Here is a 20,938-nt window from a genome sequence, read left to right as displayed (position 1 = left end):
CCATCTGGACAACCAACTGATAATCCAGCAATCTCACCTTGAAGTCTAAACTCTTCTTCCAGCTGTCCTAGTCCAACCCTCATGTGAGAGAAGTAAAAGACTGGCCTCCATTCTGCCCTCTTTCTCCTACACTACACTTATAAATGGGATCTTGAGAATTCTCAGAGTGAGAAGAGTGCCACACAGTCTTGAAGAAACTGCCTTTTCAAAATAAAGTTCATCTATCATTTGGATGTTTTAAGTAAAAACTGTTAGGAGAGGGCAAACTGGCAGCCTGCAGGCCAAACCCAGCTGGCAGATGTGTCTTGTCTAAGCTATTCAAGTTGTTTTTTTTTTTAATTGGACTAACCGCCAACATTCAAAAACTGGGAAATCTCAAAAAAAAATTTTTGGACGTCTCACATAAAAATTTGAACTGAAGTTTGGACATCTTTGGACATCTCACGTAGCAACAATCACACGAAGCTGGAAAGCATGCCCTCTCTGTGTCCCAGTCCCGTGCTCTCAACTGTATTATCCTAGACCCACTTTGCTCCTTTACATCTCCTACTGGGCCCCCAAAGACATCTAAACGTGTGACCTCTGCTTTGTTAACTGGTCCTGGGAATCTGATTCACAAGTGTGAGCACTGCATTAAGAGATGAGGTATCAACAGGGAAGTATTGAGTAAATACAGGTGAGGCAAGGAGAGAGAAACAGAAGGAAAGAACCTTTGAGGAATAGCCAGTCAGGAACTTCTGCCAAGGATCTGACATCCCGTTTTCAATATTCCCATCTTCCCAGGATGTGCTCTGTAAATCCCACAGTGCCTTCCACGAGTAACCCAGTAACATGTTAAGAGGTCAAACCACTGATCCTGCTCGAAGACGACGACTATGCTTCCCACACATCACCCCAGTGTTTCAGCCAACATCACAGAAGGGCATCTCTCTCACCTGGCAGGTTCTCTGAGTGGCTTTTCAACAGGCTCTGGTGGTGGCTGTTTATCTTCCTTCACTGTGGTTGAGGTGGAAGACTCAGATTTCAAAGCCTTTTTGGCCATCTGGGAAAGGAAAGATGTCGTCAGGAAGAGGAAGTCACAGAATTTCATTAACTGCTTCTTTCACCATGAACATACTCAATATGCAAGCATGCTCACTTACAAACCCAATTTAGGCATAGACTAGAGGAGGACATAAAAAGGGATCGAACTTACAAGAATTATCTCAAATTTCTTCCTCCCTTCCCTCAAAAAGTGGCTCACAGTTTTCTATACTAAAGGAGAACTCAACCTGAGTGGTGCTAAAAGCATCTTGATATTCCAAGAATTCTGAAAGGTTATTTTGGACAACAAATACTTAAATGATTTTACTTTGTATCTCCTCTTCTATCTTTCCAATCTCATCCCTAATTTAGTTTCTGAATACCTAATAGACCTTTGGGGTCATATGCAAAAGTCAAATCTTTTTTTTTTGAAGCTTAGGGATGACTGATGTCTACATTAATGTCTTTTAGTTTGTGTATAGAATTTTTCATGACTGTTGCCACAAATGTTTTGCCTATTAACAACTCTTTGAAAATCCTTACTTGTACCACATGAAGCCCTCAGTAGGCCAATCTTGCTCTAACTCCAGCTGCTCCTCTGTTACCCTCAGACTGAACTTCTACACATTTCCAGTCAGTCCAGTATCATTCCATTTTAGATTGCATGTCTGTAAGGAGTGGTATCTTAAGAGCTGAGAATTCTGTCCTCAACAGAAAGAGTGACAGGTTATTTTCCAGTTACCTGAATATGAAGGAAGGGTTCCTAGGCCAGGCTCAAGTGTCCTGACCCTTGCTCCTTGAACATTCCAAACTATCTGCTTTACAAATAACTTTGAGAATTGCCAAATGATTGCTAGGATCACTGACACTATCCTGATATGGGCCTTGCAGATCTGCTGTTAGGAACTAGGATACTTTGAACACTCTCAAAATCCTTGTTTTAAAAAAAACCCTCTCGGGCTTCCCTGGTGGCGCAGTGGTTGAGAGTCCGCCTGCCGATGCAGGGGACACGGGTTCGTGCCCCGGTCCGGGAAGATCTCACATGCCATGGAGTGGCTAGGTCCATGAGCCATGGCCGCTGAGCCTATGTGTCCAGAGCCTGTGCTCCGCAACGGGAGAGGCCACAACAGTGAGAGGCCCGCGTACCACACAAAAAAACAAACAAACAAAAACCCTCTCACTCAGTTCATGGTCCACCTTCTATGACAGACTAGGTTCTAATTCTTCCCTGTGCTGTCTTGAGCCTCACTGCATCCATTCTTTGTGCTTATCCCTCTGATCCAGTTAAAGTATGTCTTCATTTGGCCTCTCTTGCTAATCATACTCTAGTCACACTTTTCTCCAGTTATGCCTCCTTCCTGTCAACAACCCCATCATACCACATCTATCAAACCACTCTTCCTCTCCCAAATTTAACTCAGATTTCATCTCCTTTGGGAACCACCATCAGTTGTAATTGAATGTTCTCCTACTTTAACCACACAGATGAGTGCCACATAGAGGAAGTAAAAATGGGAGGTGAGGGAAACTAGGAATGTTGCATTTGCCTCTGCCAGGATCTCTGCTTCTGAATATTTAAGGCATTTAATTAAGAAAGATAGCACATATAATTCAGTTTTTTCCACACATTTACTCTTTTCACTTTAAAAAAGAGCTGTCCTTTTCTAACTGCCTACACATCCTCCAGGCTACATCACAGTTAGGAGAAGAGAAGGCCAAGCCCCACCGTGAGGAGGTAGGGCTCTGCATCATCCAGGTGACTCTCCAGGAAGCGCAGCATCTTCTGCTGGAAGGTTTCGTAGGAAAAGTTCTGGATAACAGGGTGGGCCAAGTTCTTTTCACGGATAATGTTCAGGAGATCATTTCTCAGCTTCTACACAAAGGACCAATTTTTGCAATGTGAGAAAGAAAAACTCCAGTAAAAATTCAATGATGATGAGTTAAAACAAAGCTATCAGAACGTTCACAATGCTGTCAATGAATATCACTGGTACACATATAAGAAGGGAAGCCTACCACAATGTAGAACAAGTCAAAAAATTACTGATCAGCCACAGTAGGTTACTATGTAGCTATAAAAAAAAAAAAGGATGAAGAACTTAAGATCTAAAGTACCTTTATACTTTTACATAAAGATTTTTAAACTTCCAAAAAAAGAAAACCAAAAAGGATGAAAAGTTCCCTATGTACTAATATAAAAAGATCTCCAAGATATATTAAGGGAAACAAGCAATTTGCAAAATGCTCAAATTAGTGTGTAGAATATGCTCACATATGTATATGGGAAGAACAGGAAAAATGGATATATGTGTATGTCTGTATATATACACACATGCATACTTATTTGCTTGCATATGCACAGAATATCTCTGTTAAGAATAAAAGAAAAAAACATTGGTTGCCTCTAAGGAGAGGAACGAGATGGCTGAGTCAGACATGAGAGAATTTTCACTAAGCTCTTTTGTTGTACCTTTCGAATGTTGTATTACATATATGTATTACCTCTTCAAAAACTGAAAATTTATATTTATAAAGGAAAAAAAATAAGAGCAGGGTACCAACAGAGCTTTTGACACCAGAAAATAGAAGATAAGTCCTCACCAAGGCAGATTCTCAAGTCTGCAGGATCAACGTTTATGTAAAGTCAGAAGTGTTAATACCAGTGCTGATCACTAAAGTTCTGTCAGAAACCTGACAGTAATGGGCAAGTAAATGATTTATGTAAAATTTTCAAACAAATTTTTGAAATGCCATTCTAACAGTAAGTTATCCGGGATAAAAGGCAACATGCTCAAGGTGCTGAATATTTAAAGGCGAATATTTAGATAACATTCCTGACAGAGAACCCTTTCCCTGTTTCCCCACAAAAGGCAATGAGCTGGATTTAGGTCACGGGAGCAAAAATATATCAAATTTACCTGAGTTGTGGGGTCCTTGGACATATGTTTTTTCAAAATTTTTGAAGCCTTTTCAAATTCTTTGTTTTTGATACAAATAATGACTGCCTACAAAAGGGGGAAAAAGACTTTTTAAAAAACTGTTGTAATAATGAAAGGTATAATTAGAATATCAAATATCAAAATAAGCTCAACTAAAAAGTAAAACTGAGTCTTACATACCCAAGAAATTTTTCACATTCTATCAAATTCCTGTATTTAAAAACTAACAATTATTATTCAAGCGTATGAACAACCGTACGCTCTTTCAGTGTGTAAGGTAGTAGATTTTCAACATTACATTGGATTAAAAAAAATATAGCTGATAAAGCAAAATCTGATCTCCTGGATTACAGACATTTACCCAATCTCAATAGGGCTTCCTAAGGAAAGGCAAAATGGACAGGAGTCATCCCAGGTCCCCAGAACAACTCGTTTTGTTCATTTTGGATGCAAAAGCTTTGATATAATGGGGGGAATGAGAGGAGGAGATACTGTGGCGGGGGGGGGGGGGGGGGGGGGGGGGAATAATTTGCTGACCACAGAGTTCTGCTAGTTCCATTCAGGAAAGGCCTGAGGCCAGTTCACTAGAACCAGCACAGCCTCTCATACCGTAAACCCCAGCGGGCCAACTCCAGTTAAAGTGTGCAGGGAATTGCTGAGACAAACAAACCCAGCTCAGCCACAAGCAGCAAAGAAAGGACAAAGTTTCAGGTAGGATGAGAAGGTCTCATCAGCCACAGAGAAAAAGGAGAATCCTTTGGTCAAGACCCCCCAAGAGAACATATGTAGAGGGCAAATAACAGTGATTGAAAATTAAGAAGGATATTTAAAAAACACATGTGCACTTTTTTTAAAAATTAGAAAAGCAAGGAAAAATTGGGACCACCTGGAGTTATCTAACAGGATAAAGTAGCTACCTTAAATCCAGTCTCAAAGAAACATATCTCACACACGAAAAAGGGAAGAAAAACTGGTCCATAGATATTTTCAGTCTTCACAGGGAAGAATTTAAGGAGAAACATACAGACCAAGAGAAGGAGGACTAGCAAGGGAATTCAGAAAGTACAACTCTCTGGTGCTTCTGTCCTCCACATGCTGAACACAGCCATACAGGGCAAAGGAAACTGGTGTCAAACGCTTCTGAAGAGCAGGCACAACACTAAGTTCCTAGTGCCAGGGAGGGAACAAAGTAAATAAGTCTTTTCATTTTAATCAGATCATCATATTCACTTTTACATCATTTTCAGCAGAAAAACTATACTAAGACTATACTTATTTTCTTGAAGCATACAAAGGTTTTACTTTTTATAAATCGTTTAGGTCCTACTACATTGTTTTTTTTTTTAAGATTTTTTTTGATGTGGACCATTTTTAAAGTCTTTATTGAATTTGCTACTATATTGCTTCTGTTTTATGTTTTGGTTCTTTGGCCACGAGGCACTGGAATCTTAGGTCCCCATCCAGGGATCGAACCCACACTTCCCGCATTGGAAGGCAGTCTTAACCACTGGACCGCCAGGGAAGTCCCAGGTCCTATTATGTTTTAAAATGTTATTTAACTTGCATAAAGTAAAATTAACTTTTTTGGCATACTGTTCTAACACGTGTATCAACTTCTGTAACCACCACAATGATACCAAAAACCATGGATCAAATAAACCTCCCTTGTGCTGCACTCTGTAGTCACCTCCTCCCCATCCCTAACCCCTGATCTTTTCACTGTTTCATCTCTTCAGAATGTCATATAAATGGAATCATACAGTATATATGAAATCACACAGCTTAATTTTTAAAGGACGTAGCCTTGAGTCTAGCTTCTTTCCCTCAGTATAATGTCCTGGAGATCTATCTGTATTGTTGCATTATCAGTAGTTCCTGCTATCTTATTGATGAAGCAGTGTTCTGTTGTATGGATGTACCAGTTTGTTTATCCATTCACCCACTGGAAAAACAGTTGGGTGGTCTGCAATTCTGGCGATTATGAATAGAGGTGTTAAAACATTTATGTACAGGTTTTGGTATGACCATAACTTCATTTCTCTAAGGTAAATACCCAGGGGTGGGACTGCTGGGTCATTTGGAAAATGCATGTTTATAAGAAATGGCCAAACCGTTTTCTTGAATGGCTATACCATTCTGCACCCCATCAGCATTGTATGAGGGTTCCAGTTGCTCCACATTCACACTAGCACTTGTTAGTGTTAGTAGTTTTTAAAGTTTAGCCACTGTCATAGGTATGTCCCAGTATTCTCTGTGGTTTTAATTTGTATTTCCCTATTGACTAAATGATGAGCATCTTTTCATGTGCTTATTTGCTGTGTATTCTCTTTGGTTGTTTTTTAAAAATAGTGGTGTTTGTTTTCTTGTTCATTTTGAGAGTTCATTCTCTGAACAGTGTTTTTCTCAGAACAAAAGTTTTAATTTTGATGAAGTCCACTTTATGCTCTTGCAGATCTTGCTTTTAGTGTCATATCTAAAAACTTTTTTGCCTAAGTCCAGGACATGAAGTTTTTTTTTTCAAGTTTTCTTCTAAAAGTTTTATAGCTTTACATTTTACATTCAGATTATGATCCACTCTGAATCAATTTTGGTATGAGTTTTAGGTCAAAGTTCATTTATTTTTTGCATAGGGACATCCAATTGTTTTAATTCCAGTTGTTGAAGACTATCCTTTTTCCGTTGAATATCTTTTTCCATTGAAATGCCTTCATATTTTTTGTTAAAAATTGATCAGTCATATTTGTGTGGGTCTATTTCTGGACTCTCTCTTCTGTTCCACGAATCTATATATCTACAGTCATGAGTACTGTAGCTTTATAGTAATTCTTAAAATTGGGTAGTGAGTCCTCCAGCTTCATTCTTCTTTTACAAAATTGTTTTCGTTATTTTAGTCTTTTTTTTAACCTTACCATATGTCTTTTAGAATCAGTATCTACAGAAAATCCTGCTGAGACTGTGATTAGAATTACATTAAATCCATAGATTAATTGGAGAGAACTGACATCTTAACTATATTAGGTCTTCCAATCCATGAACAGGGTATGTCTTTCCATTTAATAGGTTGTGATTTCTTCATCAGCATTTTGTTGTTTTCCAAATACAGATCCTACACATGTTTTGTTAGACTTATACATATTTTCCTTTTCTTTTTTGGAGCTATTGTAAATAACTGTTTTGGTAATTTCATTGCAGATTTTCATTTTCATTTCATTTCACTGCTAGCATATGAAAATATGATTGATTTTATGTGTTGATCTTGTATCCTGCAGTCTGGCTAAACTTACTTATTATAGCTTTTTTGGTATATTCCATGGAATTTTCTGTATGGATAGCCATGTCATCTGGAAAAAGGGACAATTTTATTCCTTGTTTTCCAATCTGTTGCCTTTTATTTCTTTTTCTTGACTTACTGCACTGGCTAGGTCTTCTGGTATGATGTAGAGTGGAAGTGGTGAGAACGGACACCTTTGCCTTATTTTGGATCTTAAGGTCAAAGCATTCCATTCTTCACCATTAACTATGTTACCTGTAGTTTTTTTTGTAGATGCCTTTTATCAGGTTGAGGAAGTTCCCTTCTATTCCTGGTGTGCTGAGTGTTTTTACCATGAACTAATGTTGAATCTTGTCAAACGTTTTTTTGCTTCAATTGATATGACCATATGGTTTTTCCTTTGGACCAACAGGGTAAATTACATTCACTGATTTTCAAATACTGAACCAGCCTTGCATTCCTGGGGCTTTAGTTTCCCTATTCTGCCACACACTAACTGCATCTGCATCCAGGACTAAGCATCAGGATAGACAGTAAAAAAAAAAAGGAATGGAATCCACTTCAAGTTCTGAGAGTCACAACTCCACTGCTAAAGAGAAAGGGTTCTCTTCCTTTAGGTTTAGGTGCCTGCCCTCCTGCCACTGTCATCACTGGGTCACTGCTGCTACCAGTGTAGTAATGCCTGGGTGCTAGGATAGAGAAGGGAAAAAAGAAAAAAAACAAAAACAAAAAACGAGATTTCTTCCACCCTCTCTGATCCTTAGCAGATCCCCTTTCCTGCTCTTCAGACCAGAGAGAGCCTCTCTTGGAGTTCTTTCTGTTCACACCTGGGGTGCACTTCCAGGTTTCAGGATCCTTCAAAGTCCAGGCCTGGTGATACTGGAAAGGTAAAAAATGGTAATCTACTCATCACCAGTTTGGTGGACCTTCATATTCTGGTCTTCTCCATTAGCTTACTACCCTTTACATTTCTGAGTTCTCCATTCATTCTGTCCGGGATTTATACTTGCATTAAGAAAGACAGAAGAAGGGCTTCCCTGGGTCCAATGGTTAAGACTCTGTGCTTCCACTGCAGGGGGCACAGTTTTGATCCCTGGTCAGGGAACTAAGATCCCACATGCCATGTGGTGTGGCCAAAAATAAATAAATAAAAGAAGAACATGCTTATCTATCTTTCCCAGAACTGGAACACAGCTCTCCTACTATGTTTAATTTGTGAAACAAGAAAGGAAATGTGAATGCTTTCAAAATCTTAATTGAAAGTCTGCCTCCGAAGTTTGTACTATGAGCTTTTTTAAAACTATGCATTAATTTCCTGGGAAGTTTTTTCATTTGTTTTTGTTTTTTAAGAGATCAAACTTTGCTTTTTGAAAACTTGAAAGTTTTTGAAATAAGTATAATTTCTTCTCTTATGTTTCTGTTAAGGTTCTTACCATCTAAGCAATAGCAATGGTCTCTGGCTAACTTAAACAAAAGGGAAATTCCAAGCACAGATTTTCAATATAGGTGAGATAGGTTTATGTTAGAGGCAAGGCCAGAAAGGACATAAGAAGAGAAAACCAAACTCACAGAAGTGAAGAAAGGCTAAAAAAGCAAACTCGCCAAAGAAACCAGGCTGTTATGGGAAGCACAGATGCTCAAAAAGCCTTTACAAAGCTTTTTGTTTCAAGAATTAAAGTTTCAAGACATTGTGTCTGATGCACCAGCCCCTCAAATGTGGTAAGGTCCTCAAAGAAAATCAAGGTGCTATTACCAAAGGTACACAGCAAAAGCAACACCTAAATGCTTCCCAAGAACATGCCATATATGTTACTCTCTCCTGTTCACAGAAATCTGAGGCATCTCTCTTTTAGTTATGAAAAGAAAACCAATGTAGTCTCAATATTATTATCAGCTTACAGAAGCAATTCTCAAACTTTTTGGTCTCAGGATTCTTTCTTTATACTGTAAACTGTTAATGAGGACCCCAAAGAGCTTTTGTTTATGTGGGTTATATCCATTGTATTCACTGTATTAGAAATATAAAACTGAGAAAAATTTTAAATATTTATTAATTCATTAAAAAATAACAAACTCATTACAGGTTAACATAAATAACATATCTTTATGAAAAATTACTTATTTAATAAAAGTTTAATGAGAAGGGTGGCATTGTTTTACATTTTTCCAAATCTCCTTAATACCTGGTTTAATAGAAGAAAGATGGTATTCTCATATCTGCTTCTGCATTTCTTCTGTTGTGATATGTTGTTTTGGTTGAAATATATTAAAAAATCTGGCCTCACACAGATATAAAGTTGGAAAAGGGAGTAGTATTTTAATAGCTCTTTCAGAAAATGTGGACATTCTTCTTTGACTCTACACCAAACTTTGGCAAGTGAACTGTTCATCGTTATTACATTAAAATCTGTTAGTCTGTCTTGCACTTTTAATGGATCTGTTACCCATGAATGATTTTGCAATACAATTCATCGATCATTTGGAAATTACTGGTTTACTGAGTCATGATCTTCCAAATGTTGATACATTCATTAAAAATCTTTTTAAAATCACAGTTGTTAATATCACCATCAATCATATCAGAAAAGTCTGAATATTGGGAAGCTACCAAGCACATGAATATAAGTTTTCCAAAATTCTAATTTTCACCTGAAAGCTTGAATTTTACCTCTGCCAACAAATACTGTCACTTGTTTTCCTTGAAGTGACTGCCAGATTACCACATCTGAATAACCAAAGTTTGTCAGTTATTTCAAGTAAAAATGGTACTCCATTACAAAAGCAGCTAGATCAGCAGCATGCAACTCAATCACACAAGTACTTATCCAGAAGAAAACCATCGTGTTTTTGTATGCAGCAGAAATGCTACAGAAAAACTTCCTATATTGTCAGACTAAATACTGGAAAAACGTCTGCTCAAGACTTAATAAAATTAGTAATTTTTACTGCTTCATCAAAGACATTCTTAATTAAAACTGGCTGTTTTTTATTTTTTAAACTGCAAGCATGTGGCAATGAAGAATACAATGACTACCAGTACAATTTACCACTGCCTTGGTCACGGTCACGCTAAGGCACCAGAAATTTTTACCCATCACTGTTTTTGCATCATCAGTGTAAATGTCAGTGCACTGAAAACCTCAACTAACATTTTGGCATTATTGTAAAGATAGTTTTGACCCCTGAAAGGGTCCCGAAGACCTGCAAAGATCCCTGGATCATACATTGAGAAGCTCTAACTTAATAAACAACTTACTTGATAAGCTTTTTAAAAAATTTAATAAACTTTAAGATAAATTGCTGTGATACTTTAGAGATCTTAAAAATGCATCAAAAAGCTTCAATGAGCCTAGGCATTCCAAGGTAACAAATTCTATGACTAAATGAGAAATTAAAAAAATAAATCAAAGAGACGTGTGATACAGTATCATTTAATAACTTGGATATCAAGGTAACTATGGTAGCCAGCCTCTAAGATGGCTCCCAATGATACCCACCTCCTGCATAGTGCCATTCCACCCACAAATTCCAGCTGGTCAGGTCTGTGTGGCCAAGAGCATATGGCAGAAGTGGTATGTCACTTCTGAGATTAGTTTATAAAAGACTACAGCTTTCTGTCTGGGGCTCTTGTTCTCTGGGATCCTCTAGGGGAAGCAAGCTACCTCGTTGTAAGTAGCCCTACGGAGAGGCGAGGAGCTGAAGTCTCCAGCCAACAACCAGCGAGGAAGTGAGTCCTGCTAACATCCATGTGAGGGAGCATGGAAGCAGACCCATCAGTCCTGGTTGAGTCTTGAGATAACTGCAACCCTGGCAGGCAGCTTGACTATCATCTCATGAGAGACCTCGAGTAGGAAACACAGCTAAATCACTACCAGCTTCTTGACTCTTGGAAACTGAGAGATAATATTTATTGTTTTAAGCTGTTAAATTTGGGGTTGATGATAATATTTATTGTTTTAAGCTGTTAAATTTGGGGTTAATTTGTTACACAGCAGTCAACAGTAATATAGTAAGTAACAAGAGATCTGGTACCTGGTGGAAAATGAAAAAGCAGAAGGGAGTCAACATAAGAAAATGGTTGACTATTTTAAGGGAATTTGGATTTTGCTAATAGATTTTTCCTAATGAAGCCCCCAAACAGATCTATGAACTTAAATAATAAATATTCAACTGAAAGATAAAAGCCCATAGACTCTACCAGAAGACAGATCTATACCCCTTGTGTTCTGAAGGAGTTGCATTTCTGAATTAGCTGGCTACTTAACAGTAGTTACATAAAGTACCCTGAACTGGTACCACTTCTTCCCATCCAAAAGATCCTTAGCTATTCTGCAAGTAGCCCTGGATTTCTCCTCCCTTGCTAATATGTCTTTTCTGGCATTTTACCTCCAGCACAAACCTGACTTACCTATACTAAAAGTCTATTCTTGCAATCGTTCCTCCTTGGAATTGGAATTTCCTAAGCATTCTTTGTAAGACCAACAGTAGTTCCTGCCCAAGGTCCTTAACTGAATAAATAAAATATCTGCACCCCACACAGAGTTTTTTAACTGTTGTTTTTTTAAACAGGGTGTCTGAGTACCCAGCACATAGCCAAGGGACAGAAAGTCTTTGCTAAACAAGGTTTTGTCCCTTCCCCCCCCCCACCCCCAAGATCCCATCCTTTTACGAGGTGCTGTTATCTTTTCTTACCAATTTCCTTACTTTTACCGCCAAGGCAATGCTGAGCTGTTGTCCTTCAGTCCCCACCTCTGCATCTGCTTCCACACCCCCAGCCTTGGTTATTGGAGAAGAAAAAGCTTTTTCTGACTGGTTTCCATGGCTGCTTCAATGTTTTAAATATAAATAAGTTCCACTACTTGAAGCTACCTGAGCCATGACATAGTTCCAGTCCCAAATTCCTAGACACTCTACAAGCTTTTTTCTTGTCGAGAACACTGCCTGCGCCAGCCTTCTACCACTACTGTTTTTCAAAATGGCTGATATCTCAGCACCTCTGATTCTGTCTGTTCAAGGGGAATGTTCCCTAAGCCTCTTTCTGCAATTGCATGAAAGAGCTCAAAGCAGTCCCACATTTCCCAAGGCACCAGCTATTCTCCTTGGTCTATAATAAACAAGGGTGACAAGATCCTAGCCCATTTACTTTTAGCCCTTTCACGATGCTGCTCTGAATGGTAATAATAACCTACAAAATGTCATTCTTCAATGCCAACTCACTTCCTGTGTACTGTGGCCCCTCCTGCCAGGGCCACAAGGGAGACCACCAAAATCACAAAAGCTGAGCCATTAACAGTTCTTTCCAAGTCTGGGCTAGGAAGGGGTCACCTGATGAAATAACATCTATGTGTGTGAGTTATGTGTTCTGAGTGTGCTCTGCTCACTTGCTCTCTCTCCATCCCTGTTTGTCCTCCACCCCACACAAAAAAGATAAGCAGATTCCTCAAAGACCTCTGATCTTTGGTAAAAGAAAAAAAAATTTTAAATAGAGCCTTACAGCCTCCTTGACCAGTTTTCTACTGGATTCGACCACTGCCTCTGTCAGTGTAAATTCCGTTTTAATCATCTCCAGCACATTGATAGCTGATTCCAGTGGTGTGAGCTCAGCCTCCATATCAAAGGAACAGTCTAGGACAAAGAGCACAATTTTCACTTTAACCTATTTTCTAAAGAGCAGAAGAATTATGTTCAAATATATATATATGTATATATATATAGAAAAGAAACATGCAAATATAGTAAGATTTGCATTTAATTTGCTTACATACTGGCTACAGGCTTACAAACATGTTAAGGGTCCAAATTCAAATCCATGAATTTCAAGTGACTAATTTTCAAGAAAGGTAAAAAGTTATTTTTTAACACATGCATCTCAAATGGCAGGATCAGATACAAACGGCCAGAAACTAAAGATCATTTTGCTAAACGGCTGTCAAGTTCAATTTAGGAAAAGAAAAAAAAAGTGCTCATAGTTTAAAAACACTCTACTATGGAGGAAAAATGGCCATCTTCACATAATTCACTTTACATAGCAACAAAGTTGGGGCGAGCAAGAAACAGGTGGGAGGAAATAAAAAACATAGAAAAGCAGCCAAGAGAATACTAAGTGGAGAAAACTAAGGCCAGAGAATAAACACCGTGATTGAAACATAGTAGCCCACCTTAACCCTGAACCCTTCAGTCTAGGATGTAAGTTTGAAAACAACGTAACCCTAAATAAGTGAAGCCCAGAGAAGAACATAAAAAATAGCCATACCTAAATTTTCTCCTTCTTCAATGCGCGACAGACACTGCATAACCCGCAGCAGCCGAGACACGGTATGCTCCTTCCCCAAGGGCCTGACAAGCAAAGCTGGGAGAGAAGACATTGTTGGCTCGGCGACCCCCAGCCGCTACACTCGGGCCCCACAGATCACCTTCCCAGGAGCCCCAGCCTCCTTCCCCAGGCCCGGCCCTCACCCTGCATGATGTCCCGGATCTGCCTGAAGTCCCCGTACCGGCTACCCCGAAAGGCCCGCAGCGCCTCGTGGAAATAGAACTTGAGCACCCAGCGGTTGACTGCCTCCTCCAGCCGCGCCTCCCCCGCGCCCCGCTCCGCGGAGCCCCCCAGCCTCGGTGCGTGGCGCCCCCGCCGAGCCCGCCCGCCACTGCGGGACGCCCGCCTGCCTGCAGCCCTCCCGCTGCTGTCGCTGCTCCCGCCTCCTCCCGCCATCGCGTCCGATCGCTGCGCGCCCTCCCTGCCGGGACGCTTCTTCGACTGTGACGCCGCCGGGTCACGCACAACCCCCGGGCCGGAAGCGGAGCCAGCCGTCCCGGCTCCCGCGGCCATGATACGGACGGCGTTCCGAGCCGCCCGCGGGCTTCTGGGAGGGCAAGGACCGGTCGCTCCCAGCCTTCCTCTTGGACCCCGTAGTTCCCGGTGTGCCGGCCGCAATGCTTGCTGGGAGTTGAAGTCCATGCTGCTCAGATGGGTAAACCAACGGCGGTAGGAGGTGTCAAGTTTGCTCCGAAATTGTGGAACGCTATACTAGAGACGCTGGGCTGTGTATAAAATATTGAAAAATAAAATAAATTATTAAACATTTTTAAAATCGTGAAATGTAAAATGCAGAGAGGAAACTTTATTAAACAAGTTTACATTTTAACAAGTAAAGCAAAAGGCCAGTGTTAACCCAGCCGAGGTCAAGAAATAGAATATGGCCGGCACCGCAGGAACCTCTTAAGGCATATAAGACGTATAATTAGAAAAAAATTGTTTTTCTTTTTCTTAAAATTTTTCCCTTTTTAAATTTTTGTTTTTTCTTTTTTAAATTCTTTTTTCTAAGACATAGTTTTTAAATTACAAAAATAAAACATTTAGAACAATTAGAAAAAATAATCAAAACGTTAACATTTAAATCAGCCATAATCCCACATGAAAAGGTAAGTTGGCATTTAGGTTTATAGCATTCCAATGTCTTGTATACCTATTTGTGTGTGTGTGTGTGTGTGCGCGTGTGCGCACGCAACACTGAGATTATACTATGTATATTTTATATAACCTTCATTTTGCATTTTTCCATGTCATTAATTTTTTGTCTACAGTATCTTTAGCAGCTACATAGCATTCCAATATATGGATGAACCAACGTCTTCTTTCTCTAAACCACTACTGTAAGACGTTTAGGTTATTTCAAAATTTTGCAATTCTAGACAGTCTCAATATTAGAAACATCCTTTTAACTGTATCATTGCAGAAATTCATAGTTATTAGGATAATTTCCTTAAAGTAGAATTACTGAGTCGAAGAATACACAGTAGAACACGGATCAGAACATTCACTCATCACTCATCACTCTTCCCTTTTATTTTGAACATTGTGCAGACTCCTTAAAATGACTTCTTAAGCTTGAAGAATTCGCCTGTTTGCCAACCTCATTTTGGGCTCACGTTTTGTGTGTGTGTGTATACAATTTCTATCATTTCCTTTTCACCTACTACTCAATTTGCCCAGAGCCTTCATCTTGTCCATTCCAGCCTAACTAAATCCTTCCTGTTCTTCAAGCCTCACTTAGAAGACATTTCACCCTTTCTTGACTTTCTGGATTAGGTTAAATCCCCTTGCTGCTCCCTCCTTAGCACCTCCTACTTCACCCTTCCTGAAATACATTCTTCACAGTTAGCTCCTTTGGAGGCTGGTACTCTGTCTTCCTTTTTACCCTGCATCCCAGAACCTAGCCCAGGGCCTGTCACATTTCTTGAGGTTGGATGGAATTGAGTAGGTACGTAAGGATTTTGATACATGTTGAAAAACTGTACCACCAGCAAATTATATTTACTGAAATTTAATTTCATGTCCACCAACAAAGTACATTTACTCAAATAGGGACATTCTTACAGCTGCCTCCCATTTCTTACATGTTTGTGTCATGGTTTTCTAGATACAGAACAGTTGACTACATAATCTTATGACTGCACAGGATAATTTCCCTGAGTTCTTTTCTCCCTTTCTATCCTTGTAGATAGGCCTGGAGAGGTCCCTTTCTCCTTTTCAAGTCTGTTCTTGTCCAACCCCAGTTCCAAATCCACTTCCATCCTCCACCTTACTGGACATGTTCCTGAGCCTTACTTACTTCTTTGCAGTTCTGTGATGGATTTGCCACACTGACCTTGGAGAGCCTGTTCCCCACTTCTTCATTGTGTGTATCACTATCTTCCACATCTACCATATCTTCCACAGGCAGAAGAGTGGGTGAGTAAGGGGCATTTCCAAAGGACTGGATAGGCCTGGAGTGGTGTAGGAAGGAAGTGGGGATATAGGATGGAAGCCAACTATCGGTATCTCTGATGCTCTTGGAATTCACCACCCAGTATCTGGACTAAATAGAGAAATCCCATTTCTGGTGGGTGGGTGTGCCCACTCCATGGGAGGCCAAGTAACTGATCTAGCTTCAAAAGCTGTTCTACCAACCCCACTGGACTAGAATCAGTAAAGATCAAGTTTGGGGCCACTAAAGGACAACTCAGGAGGGCAAGTGGCAGCATCAGTGAGGATGTGAAATGACATGATGGATCCTTGAACGAATTAGACACAGACCTTAATCTGTACAGTATCCTGATCTGACAAAATCTTTGTATGGTGAACATTCCAGAATAGGGGAAGAGGCCTCTCAGTCTGACAGATCTTTGGTGAGTGTGGCTACTTTGTGATCCCAGTCTGCCTGCCTTAACCAGGAGCCAAATTACCTGCCTCAGATCCTGACTGTTCCATTTGCTAGACGTGTAACTTTGAGCAAGTTACTTACTTATCCATCTCTGTGCCCCTGTTTCCTCATCTGTCAAGTACAAATAATAGAGGTACCTCATGGTGATTGTATGAAACTTAAATGAATTACTATTTCCAGTGCCCTTAGTGAAGGGCTTGGCTTGTTGTGAGGACTCAGTAAGTGTGAGCTATTTTTATTAACTCACCCGTTGTCTGCCTGAAAAGTCTTTCCTCCTCTTCTCTATCAAAAATCTTCTCATTTTTCTTTTTTTTTAAGTTAAGGTATAACTCACATAAATTGCATAAATATTAAGTGAAAAGCTTGATGAGTTTTCTCCCCATTTTTCAAAGTCCCACCATTATATGGTTGTCCCAACATCACTCTCTTTCTTATCACAAATACCTAACTCTCATCTAAGGAATCTGATTTGAGGAATTTCAGGGCTTCATGCCCTGTCCATGGGCACCAGCAGGAGGCAGTGTGGTATAGGGGAAAAGCCACAGTCAGCATGTTAAGGACGAAATAAGCTTATCCTGGCCCAACAACTTAACAGGAGTACCTCAGAGATGTTGCAGGTTTGGTTCCAGACCACCGCAATGAAGTGAGTCACACGAATTTTTTGGTTTCCCAGCGCATATAAAAGTTATGTTTACACTATACTGTGATCTATTAAGTGTGCGTAGCATTATGCCAAAAAAAATACCTTAGTTTAATAATACTTTTTTTAATGCATTCTTTTATTAAATTAATTAGTTAATTTATGGCTGCGTTGGGTGTTCGTTGCTGCGCGTGGGCTTTCTCTAGTTGCGGAGAGCGGGGGCTACTCTTCGTTGCGATGCGCCGGCTTCTCATTGCGGTGGCTTCTCTTGTTGCGGAGCACAGACTCTAGGCACGCGGGCTTCAGTAGTTGTGGCATGTGGGCTTAGTAATTGTGGCTCAAGGGCTCTAGAGCACAGGCTCAGTAGCTGTGGCACACGGGCTTAGTTGCTCCGTGGCATGTGGGATCTTCCTGGACCAGGGCTCGAACCTGTGTACCCTGCATCGGCAGGCGGATTCTTAACCACTGCGCCACCAGGGAAGTCCCCTTTAATTATACTTTATTGCTAAAAAAATGCTGTCATCTGAGCCTTCAGTGAATCATAATCTCTTTGCAATAGTAGCATCAAAGATCACCATAACAAATATAATGCTAATAAAAAATTTTGAAATATTGCAAGAATTACCAAAATGTGACACAGAGAAACAAAGTGAGCAAATGCTCTTGGGAAAATGGTGTCTGTAGCCTTGTTCCACACAGGGTTGCCACAAACCTTCAATTTGCCAAAAACACAATACCTGTGACCCACAATAAAATGATGTATACCTGTACTGGCTTGGGTAAGAATTTAACCTCTGGAAGCCTTGTTTTCCCAATCAAGGACAAGAGGCTACCAAATGGACCCTTCAGAGGGTTGTGGTGAAGATGAAATAAGGCCTATAAACAATGCCTGATATATTCCAGTTAAATCAGTAAGGTTCTAACAAATAACTAATACCCAGTGTCAGGGAGGGTGCTGTGAAACAGGCACTTTCAGCCAGTGCTGGTGAGAAGGTAAATCAGTACAACTTTTCTGGAGACCAACTCAGAAAAAAGAAAAAAAAAGCAAGAGCCATAAAAATTCCATTTTTTAGAAACTTATCCTATAGAAAAATCATAAATGAGCACCAAGATTTAAGTACAAGGATTTTTCATCACAGGATTACTTATTATGTACAAAAAATTAGAACTGAAACAATCTGATAATAAAATTATTAACTAAGTCATTCATAGTAAGGAATTTTATTTGGTAATAAAAATTATGCCCCCCATAAAATAAATAAATAATTATGGACCCAAAGATTATTTCATGCTCAAGATATAATAAGAAGAGAAAAAGATAGAAACATATAATCTGACAACAAATTTATGGAAATAATAATCATATAAAAATTTTTTTGCACATTTACTATTTATCACTTACTATGCTAGGGTGCCTTACATCTGTCATTTCATTTAATTTTCACCAAAATCCTATAAAAGAGGTCTCATTTTACCAGTGTTAATGATGAATAAACTGAGACTCCAGGAGGTTAAGTGACTTGTCTAAGATATCATAATGAGTATGTTTGAGTCAGATTTTAGATCCAGATATGTTTGCTATTAACCAAGATAGAATGACAAGAGATTTCAAGTTTTTCTTCCTTAGACTTTCCTATGTTTTCCTAATTTTCTACAATGAGTAGGGGGAAAAGATCTCCAATAATGTTATCTTTTATGAAGCCTTAGTATGGTGCCTGACTCATAGAAGAAGCTCAAGAGAGCTCCAGAGTCTAACTTCCTGTCTAGGACAGCATTTTCTGTCATATGTTACATGAGCTTCTCTTGCATGGTGCACCAACATTAAAAATATTAATAATGATGAATTTTTGAAAACATGCACTTGAAATATGTATATATCAATCAAGCCTGTTACTGTTGGATATTATTGCTCAGGACAAAGCTTGAGTAGGTATTTAGGTTAAAAAAATGAGTAATATAAAGAAAATGTGATGTGGGTACAGGTGGCCTGTGGAGGTACCAAATATTGTGACGGTGACATGTGAGTGCTAAAGGTCTGCAAAATACTGTTCTGGCTTCTGTGGGCTGGAGAACAGCAAGAGGGAATGAAGCCCAGCGTGGACTGGAGTTCTTCAGGCCTTTTGATTCAGCACATGGGACGTTTGTGTCAAGCACACACCTGGCTAGTCCCTCCCAACCCCCCCAGGCCAAAGTTCTCTGTGGTCAGCAGTGAGAGTGACAGAAATTCAATAGAGGGGGGCATTGAGGTGGGATTAGAGGCAGTCTAGTTGGGAGGCTAAACGAAGGAATTGTCTTGAAGCCAAGGGCACCAAGCATTGGATGTTAGCTTGGGAAAACACTCTCTGTAACCAAGAATGGAGGAAGGAACTGTTGGAAACAATGGGAAGCTTAAACTGCAAAGCCGAGCTACTCATTTGCTTCACCTCTTCAAATCTGGGTCCCTTATCCATGCAGGTCAGAGACTTGAAAATGGTTTGTTCTCCATGGGCATTTGCTCTATGTTTATTGAGGTCCTATTTTGTGAGTAGAAGCTCTGTAGGTTCTAGGGATACAACTCTATAGATAAAACAGTAATCTTGCCTTCAAGGAGTTCAAGGTCTGGATGGGGGCGACCAACATGTAAAAATAATGACACTATATTTTAATTCTGAGCAATGGTTATGTATTATTTCTATAGTCCCACCACCACCCCATGCCCTGCAAATAAATTCTTCTGAAATGGTTTTTCAAGCCAAAGTGATAAGGAATAAATTATGATTGTATGGGGCAGGTTGAAAGAATCTAGGCTGGGAGTCAGACATACCTGGGTTAGAATTCCATCTCCACCGCACTCTAAACTGGAGGTTTTCAAACTGGAATTACATGTATCCCTGGGCATGAAGCCTTTTCAAGAGGGATCAGCCTTCATGTGTTCTCATTCTTAAAACTAATCTATCTGAGAACACACCAAGGTCAGAGATCCTGAGTGTTTCCCTGTCCCAATCATCTTTCTCTCACTTTGCAAAAGATAAGGCATTACCATCTAAATTTTACTGTGATGTATGATATTAGCTTAGAATCCGAGTTTAGTTGTAAATAAAGGCACAATTCAAAAGACTAACTAAGGTCCCATTAACTACTCTCTTATTCATTAAGAGATGAATTTTCAGTGGGAATAATTTTATGCTGCTTTGATCAGTATTATTAATGTGTAACTAATAATCATAATGCTAACTTAAGCCCAGAGAAAATTGTTGATATTTAGAGCCTTGTGGGCATAATATATTTTTTAAGGTTAAGTTGTACATTGTTGCAGAATAATAAGGTGATGAATAAGGAACTCTCAAACATAAAAATATATTACATCAGAGTAGTATTTGGTGGGAGACATAGATTTCAAGGAGAAAAAGAATGATTTAAAATGTATGGGGAAAAAAACACCTGGAAAGAAAAGGGGAATTTCCTGGCAGTCCAGGGGTTAGGACTCTGTGCTACAGTGTAGGGGGCACGATATGGTCCCTGGTCCAGGAACTAGGATCCTGTATGCCTCGCGGCAAGGCCAAAAAACCCCCCAAAAAACAGCAAAACAACAACAGAAAACCAAATGACTGTTCGATAAGGGCTTGTCCATATCTTTTCATTTATTTATCTGTTTATTTTTGGCTGCATTAGGTCTTAGTTGCTGCACGCAGGCTTTCTCTAGTTGCAGTAAGTGGGGGCTACTCTTTGTTGCAGTGTGCGGGCTTCTCATTGCAGTGGCTTCTGTGGAGCACGGGCTCTAGGCGCATGGGCTTCAGTAGTTGTGGCACGCGGGCTCAGTAGTTGTGGCTCATGGGCTCTAGAGCGCAGGCTCAGTAGTTGTGGCCCGCAGACTTAGTTGCTCCAC

The 20,938-nt window shown here is 39.8% G+C and overlaps 1 protein-coding gene across 3 annotated transcripts in view; it reads right to left on the bottom strand.

Annotated features, from left to right (window-relative positions):
- TERF2 (telomeric repeat binding factor 2) overlaps nt 1–20,938 on the bottom strand; it is a 37,531-nt gene that overhangs the window by 9,084 nt on the left and 7,509 nt on the right. For all 3 annotated transcript variants that reach the window (XM_029204978.1, XM_029204967.1, XM_029204986.1), the window contains exons 2-7: nt 13,690–14,271; nt 13,487–13,582; nt 12,728–12,858; nt 3,942–4,028; nt 2,750–2,896; nt 936–1,042 (exon numbers count right to left, since the gene is read on the bottom strand). In XM_029204978.1, the coding sequence (XP_029060811.1) occupies nt 936–1,042; nt 2,750–2,896; nt 3,942–4,028; nt 12,728–12,858; nt 13,487–13,582; nt 13,690–14,188 (1,067 nt within the window). In that variant the 5' untranslated portion in view covers nt 14,189–14,271. The remainder of the gene's footprint in view (nt 1–935; nt 1,043–2,749; nt 2,897–3,941; nt 4,029–12,727; nt 12,859–13,486; nt 13,583–13,689; nt 14,272–20,938) is intronic.

This window comes from Monodon monoceros, unplaced genomic scaffold (genome assembly GCF_005190385.1).
Source record: "Monodon monoceros isolate NGI ecotype Baffin Bay Population unplaced genomic scaffold, NGI_Narwhal_1 Super_Scaffold_10, whole genome shotgun sequence".
Lineage (NCBI taxonomy): Eukaryota > Metazoa > Chordata > Mammalia > Artiodactyla > Monodontidae > Monodon > Monodon monoceros.
The sequence above is the reverse complement of the archived record's forward strand: the minus strand, read 5'-3'. Positions and strand labels throughout refer to the sequence as shown.